This window comes from Lipotes vexillifer, unplaced genomic scaffold, assembly GCF_000442215.2.
Source record: "Lipotes vexillifer unplaced genomic scaffold, Lipotes_vexillifer_v1.1 scaffold422, whole genome shotgun sequence".
Lineage (NCBI taxonomy): Eukaryota > Metazoa > Chordata > Mammalia > Artiodactyla > Lipotidae > Lipotes > Lipotes vexillifer.
Genome location: NW_006779087.1, coordinates 904,900 through 922,244, shown reverse-complemented (window position 1 = coordinate 922,244; position 17,345 = coordinate 904,900). Strand labels below are relative to the sequence as shown.

Here is a 17,345-nt window from a genome sequence, read left to right as displayed (position 1 = left end):
GTCCTGGGCATACAGTGATGTCCATTTTAATCATTTGTTTTAAAAAGGCCTCTGGCACTGATGATTACCTTCAGTGACAGTGTTGGTTAAGCCCTGACCCCTGGTGCAAGTTGAAATATATTCCCATTAGTTATTGATTGGCTGTAATTTTTTTTTGTTTTTTGGGAAAAGAACTTTTTCTAATTGCTGTTTCCTACTTTTAGCCGTTAATATTTAGTTTGGGAGCATAACATTTAATGATTTTTAAAAAGCAGCAGGTCAAGTTAATATATATTAGGTGATGGATTAAAAAGCTAGATAATCAAGCAGATAGATGACAGGGAGTCATTCTTCCAATCAACCTGATGATGTCACTGGAGAAAAGAAGGTCAGTTAGAACATGATATCTGGCAGTTACAGGGAGCTGTGGCTAGGAAGAGGGTACTCAGAAGCTGCCCTGGAGTCCTTAACCCCCAAGCAGCCAACATCGTGTGTCCAGGCCCCTGTACCAGAGACACCGGACATCTTTGTGACTGACAGAGTGATCCCAAATGGAGAAAGACGAGCCCCCACTGTTGGTGACCCCTGTGTCGGTGAAAGCCATCATCTCAAGAATTGAGGCTGCCCAACTAACTCGGGCTCAGGAGGTAACCCCTTGAGATGAGGGTGTCACCCTTCTGTTGGGGTCTGATGTGGAGGCTAGGAACTGAGCCCAGATTTGGGTAAGATTCCAGCTCTGGGCCCTCAGGGGTCCTGGGATCCTCAGCAAGCTGCGTTTGTGGACAGTTTAGTGGAGGGTGAGCTGGAATCAAACTGCCCCCGAGGCAGGGATGGGCCCAGGAAGCAGACAGCCCACAGGGAAGCCCTAGGTTGGCCCTGAGACACATCGTGGTGGGTCCTACCAGGGCAGGAGGAGGGGCCCAGAGTTCATGATTGGGGTCTGTTCTTGGCAACTTGTCAGAGTGCCCCAGGCTGAGCCCTAGAAACTCACAGGGAAATGGCCAAAGATTCAAATCACCCTGCACGTGAGCCTCTGGTGCATTTTTTTAACGGGAGCCCTCTGATCCTGAGGGTTTTAACCCTCTGATCCTGAGGGTTTCTTGGGGCCTCATTTTTCTAGTTTGTTGCCTCTGGATCCTTGTGAGGAGAGATGTCCAGAAGTCCCCAGAAAATTCTGAAATTCTAAAGAAATGTTTGCTGTTGATTTTTAGTATTCTCTCCCTGAGCTGGTCTTAATAATCAAAATGACAGTAATTAGAGCTAACACTTATTTTATGCGCCAGGCGCTGTCCTAAGTGCTTTACAAATACTGGTTCATTTAATCTTTACAAAAACCCTGTGACACAGGTACTATAATTATCTACACTTTACAAATAAGAAAACTGAGGCCCCAAGAAATTAACTGACTTGTCTAAGATCACACTACTAGGACATGGCATCTGGCACCAGAGTTCACACCCCAAAACACTACAATCTGCTGCCTCCCATATAGGATATTTCTTCCCAGCTCTCAGACATCTTGGACAATGTCAACTGTGTCATCAACCGCTTCCAGGAAGAATTAGGATATGATTTCAAAAAAAAGGCAAAATCTCACCAGACAGAGCAAAAGGGCAAGAACAGATTCATCTTGCTGGAGAAAATTACCTCATTCTCCAATGATGCTAAGACTAAAGAGGAGCACTTGTATGAAATTCTCCACTGGCTCGGTGACTGGGGTGAGTTTGCAGGCTGGGTGCAGTCCTGAGGGCGGGTGCCTTCCCCCCCAGGATGCTGGTCCCAGCTCACTCAGCCTCCTCCTTTCCCCTACACTAGGTCAGCATTTGCTGGGAGGGGAGTGCAGGGCGGTGGGTGCAGAAGGCGCAAAAGACACATCGCAGCACCTCTCCAGTGAAACATTGTCCCACTCATGTCATAGCATATCACCTCTATTCCCTAGAGAGGCAAACATGTCATTGTCCAAAACATAATAGATTGTGATATTAGGTGCATATCTGATGAAGCCTAAGTCCTGGGTTCATTATTACATCTCATTTTTTAGTAAGATAGAACCTAAGTGCAAACTCACACTAGCTGTTTTATTTTTTATTTTTCCAGCTTTATTGAGATATAACTGACAAACAACATTGTGTAAATTTAAAGTGTACATGTGATTATTTTATATATAACATATATATGTGTATAGTGAAATGATTATCACAATAACATATCCCCTCACATAGTCACCCTTTGTTGTGTGTGTGGTGAGAATATTTAAGATCTACTCTCTTAGCAAATTTCAAATATAGGCATACCTTGGATATTGCAGGTTCAGTTCTAGACCACCACAATAAAGTGGATATCATAATAAAGTGAATCATGTGAATGTTTTGGCTTCCCAGTACATGTAAAAGTTATGTTTATACTCTACTGTAGTCTATTAAGTGTGCAATAGCATTATGTCTAAGAAAACAATGTACATTAAATATACTTTATCGCTAAAAAGTGCTAACCATCATCTGACGATGCAAGGTTTGCACAAACTTTCAATTTTTAAAAAATGCAGTATTTGCAAACAACAATAAAGCAAAGTGTAATAAAATGTGGTATGCCTGTATACAATACAGTATTATTAACTGTAGTCACCATGCTGTACATTAGATCTCCAGAACTTATCCATCTTATAATTGAAAGTTTGTACCCTTTGACCAACATCTCCCCATTTCTCTCACCTCCCAGCCTCTGATAACCACCAATTCACTCTGTTTCTGTGAGTTCAACTTTTTTTAGATTCCACATATAACTGAGATCGTACGGTATTTGTCTTTCTTTCTCTGTCTGACTTATTTCACTTAGTGTAATACTCTCAGGGTCCATTCATGTTGTTGCAAATGGCAGGATTTCCTTCTGTGTTATGACTTAATAATATAGATCTTCCTTAGCTTATGATAGGGTTATGTCCCAATAACCCTATCATAAGTTGAAAATACCATAAATTGAAAATGTGTTTAATACACCTAACCTACCAAACATCACAGCTTAGCCTAGCCTACCTTAAATGTGTTCAGAACACTTGCATTAGCCTGCAGTTGGGCAAGATCATCTAACACACAGCCTATTTTATAATAAAGTGTTTAATATCTCATGTAATTTGTTGAAGACTATACTGAAAGTGAAAAACAGAATGGCTGTATGCAAACAGATGGTTGTAAGTGTATCCGTTGTTTACCCCTGTGATTTTGTGGCCACTTAGAGCTGTCGCTTGCTGTTACTGCCTAATGAGAGAGTATTATACCATATATCACTAGCGTGGGAAAAGATCAAAATTCGAAATTTGAAGCTTGACTTCTACTGAATGTGTATCACTTTTGCCTCATTGTAAAGTCAATAAATCATAAGTTGAACCATCATAAGTTGGGGACTATCTGTATTTCATTATATATACTACATTTTCTCTATCCATTCATCCACTGAGTGACACTTAGGTTTTTTCCATGTCTTGACTGTTGTAAATTATGCTTCAGTGAACATGGGCATGCAGAAATCTCTTGGAGACAGTGATTTTGTTTCCTATGGATATATACCCAGAAGTGGGATTGCTGGACTATATGGTAATTCTATTTTTAATTTTTTTAGGAACCTCCATACTGGTTTCCAAAATGGTTATACCAATTTACATTCCCACCAACAGTGCACAAGGGTCCCCTTTTCTTCAGGTCCTCACCATTGCTTGTTATCTCGTCTTTTATACATAATAGCCATCCTAACAGGTCTGAGGTACTATCTCGTTGTGGCTTTGATTTGCATTTCCCTGATGATTAGTGATGTTGAACACCTTTTCATATACCTGTTGGCCATTTGTATATCTTCTTTAGAAAAATGTCTATTCATATCCTTTGCCCATTTTTTAATCGGATTATTTTTTTGCTATTAAGTTTTGTGAGTTCCTTATAGATTTTGGATATTAACTCCTTATTAAATACATGGTTTGCATGTATTTTCTCCCGTTCTGTAGGTTGAGGCTTTTCACTTTGATAATCATTTCTTTTACTGTGCAGAAACTTTTAAATTTGATGTAGTTCCACTTATTTATTTTTGCATTTGTTGCCTTTGCTTTTGGTGTCATATCCAAAAAAAAATCATTGCCAAGACCAATATCAAGAAGCTTTTCCCCTATGTTTTCTTTTAGGAGTTTTATGCTTTCTGGGCTTGTATTTAAGTTTTTAATTAATTTAGAGTTAATTTTTGTGAGTGGTATAAGATAGGAGTCCAATTTCGTTTTTTTTGTTTGTTTTTGTTTTTTTTTTTTGCAGTACACGGGCCTCTCACTGATGTGGCCTCTCCCGTTGTGGAGTACAGGCTCTGGATGCCCAGGCTCAGCGGCCATGGCTCACGGGCCTAGCCGCTCCGCGGCATGTGGGACCTTCCCGGACCAGGGCACAAACCCGTGTCCCCTGCATCGGCAGGCCGACTCCGAACCACTGTGCCACCAGGGAAGCCCCAATTTCATTTTTTTGCATGTAAATGTACAGATTTACCAGCACCACTTATTGAAGAGATTATCCTTTCCCCATTGAGTGTTCTTGGCTCCCTTGTCAAATATTAGCTGACCGTATATGCATGGGTTTATTTCTGAGCTCTTGATTCTGGCCTATTTATCTATGTGTCTGTTTATATGCCCGTGCCATAGTGTTTTGTTTACTATAGCTTTGTAATATAGCTTAAAATCAGGTAGTGTGATGCCTCCAGCTTTGTTTTTCTTTCTCAAGAATGCTTTGAAAAAAAAAAAAGAATGCCTTGGCTATTTGGGGTCTTTTGTGGTTCCGTATGAATTTCACGATTGTTCTTCCTAGTTCTGTGGAAAATGCCATTGAGTTTTTTTTTTTTTTTCCCGTACGCGGGCCTCTCACTGTTGTAGCCTCTCCCATTGCGGAGCACAGGCTCCAGACGCGCAGGCTCAGCGGCCATGGCTCACGAACCTAGCCGCTCCGCGGCATGTGGGTTCTTCCCGGACAGGTACACGAACCCGCGTCCCCTGCATCAGCAGGCGGACTCTCAGCCACTGCGCCACCAGGGAAGCCCGCCATTGAGATTTTGATAGGGATTGCACAGAATCTTTGGATGACTTTGGGTAGTATAGACATTTTAACAATATTAATTCTTCTGATCCATGAACATGGGTTATCTTTCCATTTACACGTGTCTTTAATTTCTTTCATTAATGTCTTATGGTTTTCACTGTAGAGATCCTTCACCTCCTCTGTTAAATGTATTCCTAAGTTTTTTATTGTTTTGATGCTATTGTAAATGGGATTGTTTTCTTTATTTCTTTTTTGGATAGTTAATTGTTAGTGTGTAGAAATGCAACTGACTTTTATATGTTGATTTTGGATCCTGTAACTTTATTGAATTTGTTTATTAGTTCTAATTGTTTTTTGTGGAGCACACTAGCTATTTTATAGAGGGACTCAAGGGTGATATTCAAAGTACTGAATGGATACTGAGCCAAACAGCACTGATGCCAGCTGTAAGCAACTGGTATAGCCATTTGGGTGTGGACCAGCTGCATGCAGCCCTGGAGCCAGATGCTACCCCCGTTAAGATCAGAGTTATCCGATCAGGAGACCTCAGTCTGGTGTGAGGTATGGTGGATGCTGCAGTGTTGGAGGAAGATGGTATAGGGATATGCCCTACCCCTACTCACATTGCCCTGCCCCTGAGGAGCTCTCGGTTCAGTGGTCCTTCAGCTGCCCCCAAGAACTAAGCAGGGCTGTTGACTGCAGTTAATTCATTTAATTGTCCAGATATTGGACTAGGCAGTGAGGATAGAGCAATAACAAGATAGGCACATTCCTGGCCTTGTAGTACAACAGTGCTGTTTTATGTCTATGCATATTTTCTACATGGCAGGTCTCATGTTAATCATTTCACTTGTATTATCTCATTTAATCCATACCCAACCCTTTTTTGGCAAGGATACTATGGCTAGGGGAATAAGTGACTTGCTCAACAAGTCACTTAACAAGAGGTTAAACCAATCCAACCTCAAAGCCTGCTGGTGTAACCCCTATCCTATAGGGCTATTTGGGACTCCCTAGAGGACAGACTATTCTCAGCCTGCATCTCCCACTCTCTCTCCAGGTGACAGTCTGACCTATGAGATCAGGAACAGGAAGAGTGAGGAGGAAGAGGAAGCCCTGGATGAATGGCTCGAAGTGATGGAGACGGGGTTACCTCTCTCCCTCATCGCCACCAAAGGAGGCATCGAGTCTCTCATTTCCCTCTGCTCCACTCTCATTGAAGGACAAAGGAAAGGGGCACAAAGTAGGTTCCAGGAGCACCTGGCAGGGGAGCTGGGTGGGGTCGTGCCATCTCAAGGAAAGAAGTCACACACCAGGGTCTATGGGATTCTTTCTGATTCGCCTCCATAACAAAAGCTTTAGCTGAGATGGATGGTCAGTGGTAAGAGGTTGGGGTGGTGGACCCAAGCTGAGAAGTGAGCAGTTCTGGGCTGTCCCTCAGGGCTGAAGGAAGGTGTGATGTGGAGACAGGTCCTCGTTGGTGGTCCCTGGAGCTGCAGCCTCGTGCAGGTTCTGGGGAACAAGGCTGGAAGGTCAGAATGGGTAGAGTTTATAGCTAGAGCTAGAGGAACCTCCTTTCCTTAAACCAAGCCCAGATGCAGAGCCAAGCAGTCTGGTGAGACTCAGCTGGAGGCCCTTCTAGAACCTTCTCGATTGTGGCTACTCCAGAAGTAGCCAGTCAACAACATGGCTCAACCTTGAAATATTACTCCTCTCAGCACTAGAATGGGCCCGAGATTATCTAACTGCCACATTTTGTAGATGAGAACATTGAAGCTCAGAGAAGAGAAGGATCCACAAGGAAAGCCTGTGGCAAAACTAGGCCCCACACATGGGTTTTCTGGCTTCTTAATCTTACTCAAGAGCATGGGCTTCGGAGTCAGACAAACCTGAGTTTGAATCCCAATTTCTAGCTGTGTGACTTTGGGCAAGTTACTTCCTCTCTCTGAACCTCACTTTCCTCATATGCGAAGTGAGGAGAGCATTGTCTACCTTACAGGGTTCCACGTGGTGTGAGGCATCTGGCACTGTGCTCAGAACACACACTCAGGGCTTAATAAACAAGAGCTAACATTATCATTTTACCATTGATTTTCATGGCCAGCTTCCTTACCAGTCAAGCAAGGTCGATAGCTGGGGGAGGGAGGAAGCAAGGAAAGGTGGAGGAAGGAGAAGGAGACAATGTCTGCTACTACCCTTGTCATATTATGTCTTGAAATATAGTTATTTGTTTACTTGATTTATTTCCTTGCTAGGTTATAAATTTATGGAGGGCAAAGGCTGTGTCTTATTCATTTTTTTAGGGATTAGTTTTTGAGCACTTTCTAGGTACCTGGTACGGTGCTTGGTACTAAACATGCATAATCTACTTACATCCCATGAAGTAAATGCTATGATTATCCCCATTTTTCAGAAATAGAGGTGCTGAGAAGTTAGGAAACTTGCCTAAGGCAAGTGGTAGGGATGGGATTCAAGCCCGAGTTATCTGACTCTAGAATCCATGCTCTGAACCGTTAGAGCATATGGCCTCTCTGACAGTATTAGCTAAATGCTGGCTTGATTTCAGTGTCATTTAATTTCCATATTTCCTTTAGCCCCTCATCCAAAGTTAGCCAGTGTTTTGTCTGCCAGTGATGTTCACTGAATGAGAAATGAATGGATGCTCCAAGATAATCACTCCAGCAGCTTTACACATGGTAGATCCAAGGGGATACAACTATGACCGTGGACCATCCCTGAGGAGCTGAAGTCTGCCTATGAATGGGTTTGAACACAAAGTGCACAATCGGTGTTTATGTACATTTTCCTGCTTTCATCAAAGTATCAAAGGAGTTCATGACCCCCAAAATGGAAAAAGACATTAGTCATTATAAAAGAATGTAAGCCGCTGCAGGACCATGTGGTAAATTCTCTACAAACACAGTCCAGTGGTAACAGGAAAGGGAAATACAACTTCCCAGGTGATCGAGAGTCTAAGTGCCAGGTGGGCTCCCAGAATTTAGATAGTTGGCAATAGGTAGCCAAACAGAGATATCGAGACTGGGACGTAGTGGGATTAGAAAAATCACTCTCTACTCCAGGGAAATATGGAGGATCAGGAGTGTGTTGAATTGGGTTGAACTGGATCGAATAGGTCCAGACCCCTCTGGGTGCTGCAGGTGCTGTGGAGCTGACAGACCCTGGCAGGTAAGCTCTGAGCAAGCTCTGAGCCCAGCAGAGATCTCTCCTGACAGTATCTCCCCTGGCCTCATATAATACCCCAGCTCCTTATTGCCAAAGCCCTAAGAAGGTTGGATGGGAATTTGGCCAAGCAGGGTGTGGAGAATCAGTATCATCCTTGGATCCATGCGAGTTTATTGCCTTTGTTCTCTCCACCTCTCCTAGTGTCCAAACACACCTTCTGGCAGGGCTGGCGGGAACAAAGCCCACAAAAAGTGATATCCTGCCCTCAGCCACCGAACCCAGAGCAGATGCTCCAGGACAAGCACACTACCTGCATAAGGGTCTCTGAGGTGAAGTCCATGCTGCAGGAACTCCTGGACTCCACGATGTTCAACCAGGGGGACGTTCGGGCCAGCAGGTACATGTCTGCTGTGGTCGAGAACCTCAACAAGGCCTTGATGCTCCAGCACAAGGAGAACAGAAGCCTGGAGGCCAAATACAGGCACCTGAAAATAGAGATGACCAAAGAACTCAGCAGCCAGAGGCTGTACTTCCAGAAGTCCCTCCAAGTCCTCAAAAGTAAGAGAGATGCCCTACTAAAGCAGGTAGAAATTCTAGGGGGAAAGTACCATGACCTTCTCCTGATGAAGCATGCCTTAGAGTTCCAGCTGAACAAGGCTCAGTCTGCTAGAGGTCAAGCAGAATACTTGGTCAAGATCTTGGTTGACTCCCCAGCCCCTGCCAAGAAAGAGGCCCTCCCAAAGAAAGAAACAGTCATAGAGGAAACCCAACAGGAACCCAAGAAGGAGAAGCAGTTTTCACCACTCTCCCCAAGTCCCCCGGCCATGACCTGGGACAGTAGTGCTAGGCCTTCCACATGTCAACCACTTTCCACCATGACTGTGCATTCAAGGATTGCAGATGTGTACAGCAGCAAGGACACTGAAAATCTTCAGCCTGTGTTGCCATCCTCCATGGATCACAAGTTTCCTAAGAAATGGGAAAGACCGTCAGCAGAAAGCCCAGGCCACAAAGTCAAAGACCAGAAGGACTTCTTCCAGGAAGTGACCCAGAAGAAGGAAGGACTCCAGATGAAGTCCCATTTTCAGAAGCAGCTGTCCCCAGAGAGCTCTAGGAAGGTGGCCTTGGAGAGCAAGGCAGAGCACTGGGAGGAGGAACTCAGCTGGGAGAGGCGAAGGCAGCAGTGGCTGGAGGAGGAGGAGATGTGGCTGCAGTGGCAAGAGAAGTGGGCCCTGCTGGAGCGGGACAGCGGGAGAAGCGGCGGCAGTGGGAGCAGGGGGAGGCAGCAAGGGGGTGGCAGCGGAGATTGGCCCAGGAGCAAGGGGGCCCATGGAGGGTGCCGGAGCGGACAGGAGAGGACGTGGAGAGAATGGGCTTTGTGCCCACCAGTCGATGGAGGGACTTGGAGGAGGCATCACTGGCACCTCCCCCAAGCCGGGCCCAATCTGCTCACCAAGGCAGGAGGCCACACTTGCCCGGGTCCCCTAAGACCCAGCAGCCCCCGGAAACCAGAGGACCATGAATTCAGCCAAGTTTACTCAGAAACCACGGGCCCGCTGTGTTCCCACGAAGCCCAAGAAGACGGCCTCCCTTCCTGTCACGGGGACATCCCTCCGAAAAGTGGCCCAGCCCCCTTTGCATACATCCCCAGTAACTCTGAAAGGGAAGGTATACCACGTGGATGTGGAGGCCCAGAGGAAGAACCTGCAGCTCCTGACTGAGGAGGATCAGCTGGGGCTGCCCCACTACCTGCGCAACAAGGTGCGGGAGCTCACCACCACCGCCGTGGAGCTGAACGCGCTCAAGCTGTGGTGCCTGTGCCATAAGTACCTCCTCTACAGGAATTTCCAGAGCCTCCGGTAGGTCCTCCCTGGCACCCACCGGCACCCACCCACACCACTGCAATATATGGGCAGAGCCAGAACCCAGTGAGAAAGGAGGAGCATGGGGCAAGTGGGATGGGGAGAATCACCCCGGGCCTGGACAAGGTCCCCCTGAGGGAGGGTACCTGCGAAGGACACCTGACCTCGGAGCCTTGGGCAGCCCTGAAGGTGTGGGAGGTCAAGCACTTACACACTGCTCTTCCTCTAGTGAGCTTTCCTGCAAGCCTTCCTTCCTGTCTTCCTACTGCCCTGTCCGTAACCTGCCTAACACGCTCCCCCATTTGCCTTACTTTTATTCCTGTTTCCAGCCCAGCCCAAGCCTCCTCACCTGACACCACCTCCTGCTTCTCTGCTCCCTGTTTTCCCCAGCTCTCACAGACACAGAGTCATCTCTGGTTAACAGAGAGTTGGGGGCAGGAGGAGGCTCCTTCACCCACTAAATCACAGCCCTCTCTTCCCAGACAAGAAGTGATCAACCACGTTCAAGTTGTGTGAGAAGCTGGGGCTGCCTACAAGGCCCAGAACCTCTACGTCTTCCTGGAAAACGTCGACCGCCTGCAGAACCTCCAGCTGCGGGCCTGGACAGACGAGCAGAGGGACCTGGAGGAGAAGCGCCGAGAGTGCCTGAGCAGCATGGTGACCATGTTCCCCAAGGTGGGCCTCCCACCCGGCGACCTTCTCAGGGGTCAGCGCAGCCAGCAGGGATGGGGCCAGAGTGGAGCCATGGGGCTGTGGGGTGTACCTGGGCGCGGGGGAGCAGTTGGGAAGTCAGAGAGCAGATTAAAGCCTCTGAACCAGGAAGAGGGGAAGGCAGGAGACAGCCTGAGTGTAAGGAAGGCCAGTTTTCCAATCTCCATATATGGGGAGAGCAAGAGAGGGAGGGACCCTCTAAAGGAGCTGGACAAGAAAGCTTCTTCTGGAGGGGAGGTAGTTGGAGCCTGCAGTCCCGACTCTGCTCAGATTCTCCCTCCCCTGTGGGTCTCCCTGTCCTGCTCTTGTCTCATCTGCTTGCTCTCCAGGCTTGGTCACAGCTGCCTTCTTCACCCTCGTGCTGGCGACTCCCTTTGCTTCTCTATGGGGACAGCTCCCCTGCTTTCTGTCTTTTTTTTTTTTTTTTTTTTTTTTTGTGGTATGCGGGCCTGGGCCTCTCACTGTTGTGGCCTCTCCCACTGCGGAGCACAGGCTCCGGACGCGCAGGCTCACCTTTAAAATTTTCTTTTTTTTTTTTTTGGCTGCATTGGGTCTTCGTTACTGTGCACTCAGGCTTTCTCTAGTTGCAGTGAGCGGGGGCTGCTCTTCGTTGCAGTGCACGGGCTTCTCATTGCGGTGGCTTCTCTTGTTGCGGAGCATGGGCTCTAGGTGCGTGGGCTTCAGTAGTTGTAGCTCGTGGGCTCTAGAGCACAGGCTCAGGAGTTGTGCACGGGCTTAGCTGCTCTGCGGCATGTGGGATCTTCTGGGACCAGGGCTCAAACCTGTGTCCCCTGCATTGGCAGGCAGATTCTTAACCACTGCGCCACCAGGGAAGCCCCTCCCCTGCTTTCTAGATGCCAGGTCTCCCTCGTTTTAGTGGAGTACCTCCTCTGGTCACTTCCTGACAAAGGGTTCCTGGCATGTAAAATCATTGAGACCCTGGTTGTCTGAAAATGTCTTTACTTAATATCTACCCTTAACTCTTTTCTTTAAAAATTTTTTTTAGTTTTGGCTGTGTTGGGTCTCCGTTGCTGCATGCGGGCTTTCTCTAGTCACGATGAGCAGGGGCTACTTTTCGTTGTGGTGTGCGGGCTTCTCATTGCGGTGGCTTCTTTTGTTGCCGAGCATGGGCTCTAGGTGCGCGGTCTTTGGTAGTTGCAGCACACGGGCTAAGTAGTTGCGGTGCATGGGCTGTAGGGTGCACAGGCTTCAGTAGTTGTGGCTCATGGGTTCCAGAGTGCAGGCTCAGCAGTTGTGGTACACGGGTTTAGTTGCTCTGTGGCATGTGGGATCTCAGTAATTGTGGCATGCAGTCCCTAGAGCGTGCGGGCTTCAGTAGTTGCGGCACGTGGGCTCAGTAGTTGCAGTGCGCAGGCTCTAGGGCGCACAGGCTTCAGTAGTTGTGGCATGGGCCCAGTAGTTGTGGCTTATGGGCTCCAGAGTACAGGCTCAGTAATTGTGGCACACAGGCTTAGTTGCTCCACAGCATGTGGGATCTTCCTGGACCAGGGATTGAACCCTGTCCCCTGCATTGGCAGGCAGATTCTTTGATGTGGACCATTTTTAAAGTCTTTATTAAATGTTTTAAAATATTGCTTCTGTTCTGTGTTTTGGTTTTTTTGGCCGCAAGGCATGTGGGATCTTAGCTCTCTGACCAGGGATCGAACCTGCATCCCCTGCATTGGAAGGTGAAGTCTTAACCGCTGGATCACCAGGGAAGTCCCCAGCAGCCAGATTCTTAACCATTGCACCACCAGAGAAGTCCCTACCCTTAACTCTTTTTTTTCTTTAATTTTTTAATTTTTTTTTTTTTATTTTTGGCTGCATTGGGTCTTCGTTGCTGCGTGCGGGCTTTCTCTAGTTGTGGCGAGCGGGACTACTCTTCATTGCGGTGTGCGGGCTTCTCATTGCAGTGGCTTCTCTTGTTATGGAGCATGGGCTCTAGGCACGTGGACTCAGTAGTTGTGGTGCATGGGCTTTGTTGCTCCATGGCATGTGGGATCTTCCCAGACCAGGGCTTGAACCTGTGTCTCCTGCATTGACAGGCGGATTCTTAACCACTGCACCACGAGGGAAACCCCTGTACCCTTGACTCTTAATTGACAGTTTGCCTGGATACAGAAGTCTAGGTTAGAATTCATTTTCCCTCACAATTTTGAAGGCACTGCTCATTCATTGCCTTCTAGGTTTTGGTGTTGCTGTTGAAAGTCCAAAGTCATTTGGAGTCTTAATCCATTGGGTTTGACCTATTTTTATTCTCTAAGGTCTGCCTTCAGTTTCCTCTATGCTTTCCCCTGCTACCAGGGTCAGAAAAGCAGCGAGTGCTGACATGGTCCACAGGAGACTAGCTGATGGCTTGGAGGGATTGGAGAATCCCACAGCAGTGACTCAGAATCTGCTGAGATCTCCTCTAGGGCTGGGCCAGGAGGTTACCCCACTGAGTCCTGAGCAGCCACAGCCAGAGTCTGGGGGAAGCAGTGTCCTGAGGGATTCAGTTTAAGTGCCGGCATAAGGCAGTGGGAAGAGCCTTGGCCACGGGGATATCTCCCAATTCAGTTTCCTGTCACCTTATATTAGTCCTGATCACCTCCTGTAGGTGTCTTGACTTGCTAAATTGGTTTTGAGGTTGAGAAGGAAAGGGACCATATATATAATAATTCTTTAGATGGCTGTGAGGGTTCCTCCAGCTCCTTCCCCAGAGCCAGGGCAGAGGCTGAATGACAAGACACGGAGAGCATTCCTGACACAACCTGGCCCGGTAACAGGAGTCTCTCACAGTTCCAGCTGCTCTGGCTTCCTTTAGTTTTTTCCTTGCTGTTTTGCCCATTGTCCAGATTCTCCACAACAAAGGAGAAAACAGGAACTAAACCAGCAAAGAACAATTCAAGGAATTTCTGGGAAATGCAATACCCTGAGGTCCCAGGCATATCTAATTGGAGGCATTCCCTGGGCCTCACCCTTTCTGCTCTGCCCCAAGTCAGGCAATGCCTCCTCTGGCACTAGAGAGAGGATGAATTCCTTTCTCCCTGATGCCTCTCTGCTGGTTCCTCTTAGCTCCAGCAGGAGTGGAACATTAACCTGAACACCCCTGTGGTCACCTCCTCAAAGTCAAGGAAAAGCAAGCCTCCCCCATCCTTACTGCGGAACATCCATTCCAGCAGCCCCTCCTGCAAGCGACACCTGGAGCTCTTTATGACCAAGCACCAGCAGTGTGTGCCCCTGCGGATGGCCCAGTAGGTGCACGGAAGCCAGGGGCAGCTGGCTAGGTGGGTGAGGGAGGCAGGGAGCAGGGGTGACCAGACTCGGGGTGGGGGGGCGGGCTGGCAGCTCAGTGAAGGCACAGACAGGCAAAGCTCACCCCATGAGTTGCAAGGAACCTAGCTTCTCAGCTTCCTGCCCAGCTCTGGCCATTGGCCCAGATGGGGGTATGTGTGTATGTGGTGTGTGGGCTTCACGGCACAGCCTGACCAAGTATGTTTCAAACTATAAAACTGAAAGACTCTTGGGACCCACAGCTGAGAACTTACAACCATTTCTACCTTGAGCATTGGTCTGGCACCTGCCACTGGTCCATCCATATAAATCAACCTGATCCTTCCCACCATGTGACCCCTGGGCTCAAAGAGAGACACCACGAGCCTCTGGACAGCCAAGAAGAGACACATCCACACCCCTCTAGTGTGGCCAGTTCAGGGCTTCAGGCCCAGGGCATGTGCCTGGAGGAACAGGGGCTGTCTCGGCAGCCTCTTCCAGTAGCTCCTCAGCTAGAGGAGACCCAAGGAGGTGAGATTTAGAGTTGGGAAGGGAAGAGATGCAGCAAGGAAGGCAGTGACAACTATTTGAGAAGGGAAGAAAACCCTGCAGAGCTTGTTGCTTCCCAGTCTCTCCCTTTCTGTAAAGGCCTCCTCATCTCTTCTTACACTTTCAACCTTCACACCCCAGCCAACAGGGGAACCAGCTGGAGGCCATCTGGAAGACTGATGTGGCCTCCTCCAGTCACCCGGTAGAAAAGAAGACCCCCACCAGCCTGTCCTGGGACCAGCTAGGGGGGTACCCAGATATTCCCCGGCTGTTGGCATTGGATGTGCATTCCTCCTACAACAAAAGCTTGATGTCCCTCAAGGCCCAGTAAGATGCAAGGCTGGACAGTTAATCTGGATTCAGAGACATCTGCCCACCTAGGGTACACACTTCCTGTGTCCAACCGCCCAACGGCTATCTTTCCAAACGTTAATAATGACCTCATTTACTGTACCACATCAGACAGTGAGATGCTTACCTGCCTCATTGGCCATGAGCTTGAGTCCCCATGCCAGCACCATTCTAGTTCTCTCAAAGGACTCCACACGGCATCTCAGAAGATCACGACACAAGTCTTTCCTTCCCACTTGCTTCCTGGGCTGCACTTGAATTGCTCAAGAGGTGTTTCTTGCCCTAGGCCTGGGGGTTATTCTCAAGGAGAGCCAGGTGCAGGTATGGAGAGATGAGAGAGACCAAAAATCTCAGGATAAACTGGGCCCATCTTTGGCATTGTCATTTCCTTATTGCCTTCAAGAACTGCCCCTGGGAAGAGCAGCTGAGGGGAGGCGGGCAGGACTCAGTGGGCCAACAAGGGACTTTGCTGGTTAGGAAGGTTCAACTCTGCCTCTCTTGGCTTGAAGATGTCAATATTGAAGACTCAAGGCTCTTTCAAGGAGCCTTTCTAGATTACTAACCCCAGCTGCCTCTTGTGGCCCTGGCCCTGCCCCAGTTAAAGATCTTTGACAGGGATGGGAATTTCCTGGCCGTCTAGTGGTTAGGACTCGGCACTTTCACTGCCAGGGCCCAGGTTGGATCCCTGGTTGGGGAACTAAGATCCAGCAATCAATCAATCAATCAATATATCTTTGACAGGGAGAGGGCACTGATGCCTGCCAGTGCAGACCTAACCAGAACCAAGGCTGCAAGATGCTGGTGCCACCCGCATCCTCTCGACAGGAACTTAGGGAAGACGGGGTGGCATGACAGCATCAAAGGAGGCTGGTCCTTGGCTGTGATTCCGCTCTGAAGTGGGCCTGAGAGTCCCAGCTGGACATCAACATTATAGCCCACCTAGTACATAGATACCTGGTTTTCAGTTCCTGAAGAGTTTCCAAGTGTGTGTGTGTGTGTGTGTGTGTGTGTGTGTGTGTGTGTTGTTGTTGTTGTTCCTCTGCATCCATGCCAGTGCCTGGGCTCTGCTCGTCATCTGTTTCAACCTGAGGCAGCAACCCCGCACACGTGAATATATGCACATAAATATCAAGTATACATACTCCACTTGACCCCAAGCATTTCATGATCTTCATAACTTTCTGAACATTTAGCGGGGTGATAGGGAAAGGGACTCACAGTGAACAGTACCGAAGAGCAGCCTCCTTTCTTCCCCTCTGTCTTTGGTTTAACATGCAAAATTCAAAACCTCTTTCCCATCTCTCATGCAGAGCTGTTCCACCTACACCCATGCCGCCACTGGGATCTCAGCTTTAGACTTAAGCACTAATCAAAATATTGTTCCCAGCAAAGACAGTTTCTCCTTTCCAGGAGAATTTAGGTGAATACAATTTTCTTCCCATTTTTCAAACTCTACACAAGTTTTTTCAGTTTATCACACTACCAGGTGTAGAGACCAAGCCCTGCTGCTTCTGTCTTCTTTATCCACATGCCAGGTTGGCACCACCTACCTGTGTGTCAAGCTGGTCCTCGAGATTTTAGGGTGGGTGCTGCCTACATTGTCTTGGGATCTTGCTGCTGTGGCATGAGAATCTGCCGCCGCCCAGGCTACTGCTGCCCTAGGGTGGTGGTCGTGCTGCTTTCTTTGTGCATTCTCCGTGTGTGTGCACCTCTGGAGACACACTGCTTCCGCTCCCAAAAGTGCACCCTCTCTTTGGCCGCCTGCCCCTGGCACACCTCAAATCTGCAGGCCCACCTGTTGTGTGGGTCCAGGTCACTCACCTTTTCACGATCCTACTGACCTCACCAGCTCCCCTGGCAAAGTTGTCCAGTTCACAGCACCAGCTAGTTTCATAACTAGGGCCAGCCTCGCACCGACTATCCCATTCTCCTGGTCTGCCTGGCATTGGCAACCTGTCTCATCAAACGCCCGCTGGGGTGTCCTCTCAGCATGTGGGGAAGGGCTATTGGTCTTCCCTCTGTGATTTGGGACCGTGTCCTTCAAAAACCAGCAGACACCCTTCTCCAAGATCTTTTTTCTGCTTTGCCTTACAGGTGTCTCCCCTGGGCTGTCTGTCTGACAGGTAAGATAGCTACGTGCCTGTACACACCAAGCGCTGTCGCAGTTGGAGAAGCATCTTAACCTCGACTCTAACTGCCCTGCCCTCCCTTGCTCAGAGCCTGTTTCTGCACAAAGCACACATGGTTCACACGTGTGTGCTGAGATGCAGTGATTATGGATTCACAGACTTCCAACGTGGTGCCGAGAGAAGAGAGAGCTTATAACTTGGTTTCTGGGAAGGAACCAAGATGGGGGTGGAGAGGAAGAAACATGGATGGGTGGGAAGGAGCAGGAAAG

At 48.2% G+C, this 17,345-nt stretch overlaps 1 protein-coding gene across 1 annotated transcript; it reads left to right on the top strand.

Annotated features, from left to right (window-relative positions):
• The first annotated feature begins 530 nt into the window (after positions 1-530).
• Positions 531-14,927, top strand: FAM186B (family with sequence similarity 186 member B). Its single transcript, XM_007452351.1, is given in 9 exon segments — positions 531-626; positions 1,472-1,697; positions 6,100-6,282; positions 8,424-9,467; positions 9,470-9,721; positions 9,724-10,081; positions 10,567-10,759; positions 13,850-14,028; positions 14,738-14,927. Coding segments are annotated over 9 exon segments (2,721 nt in total).
• The last annotated feature ends 2,418 nt before the right edge of the window (positions 14,928-17,345 follow it).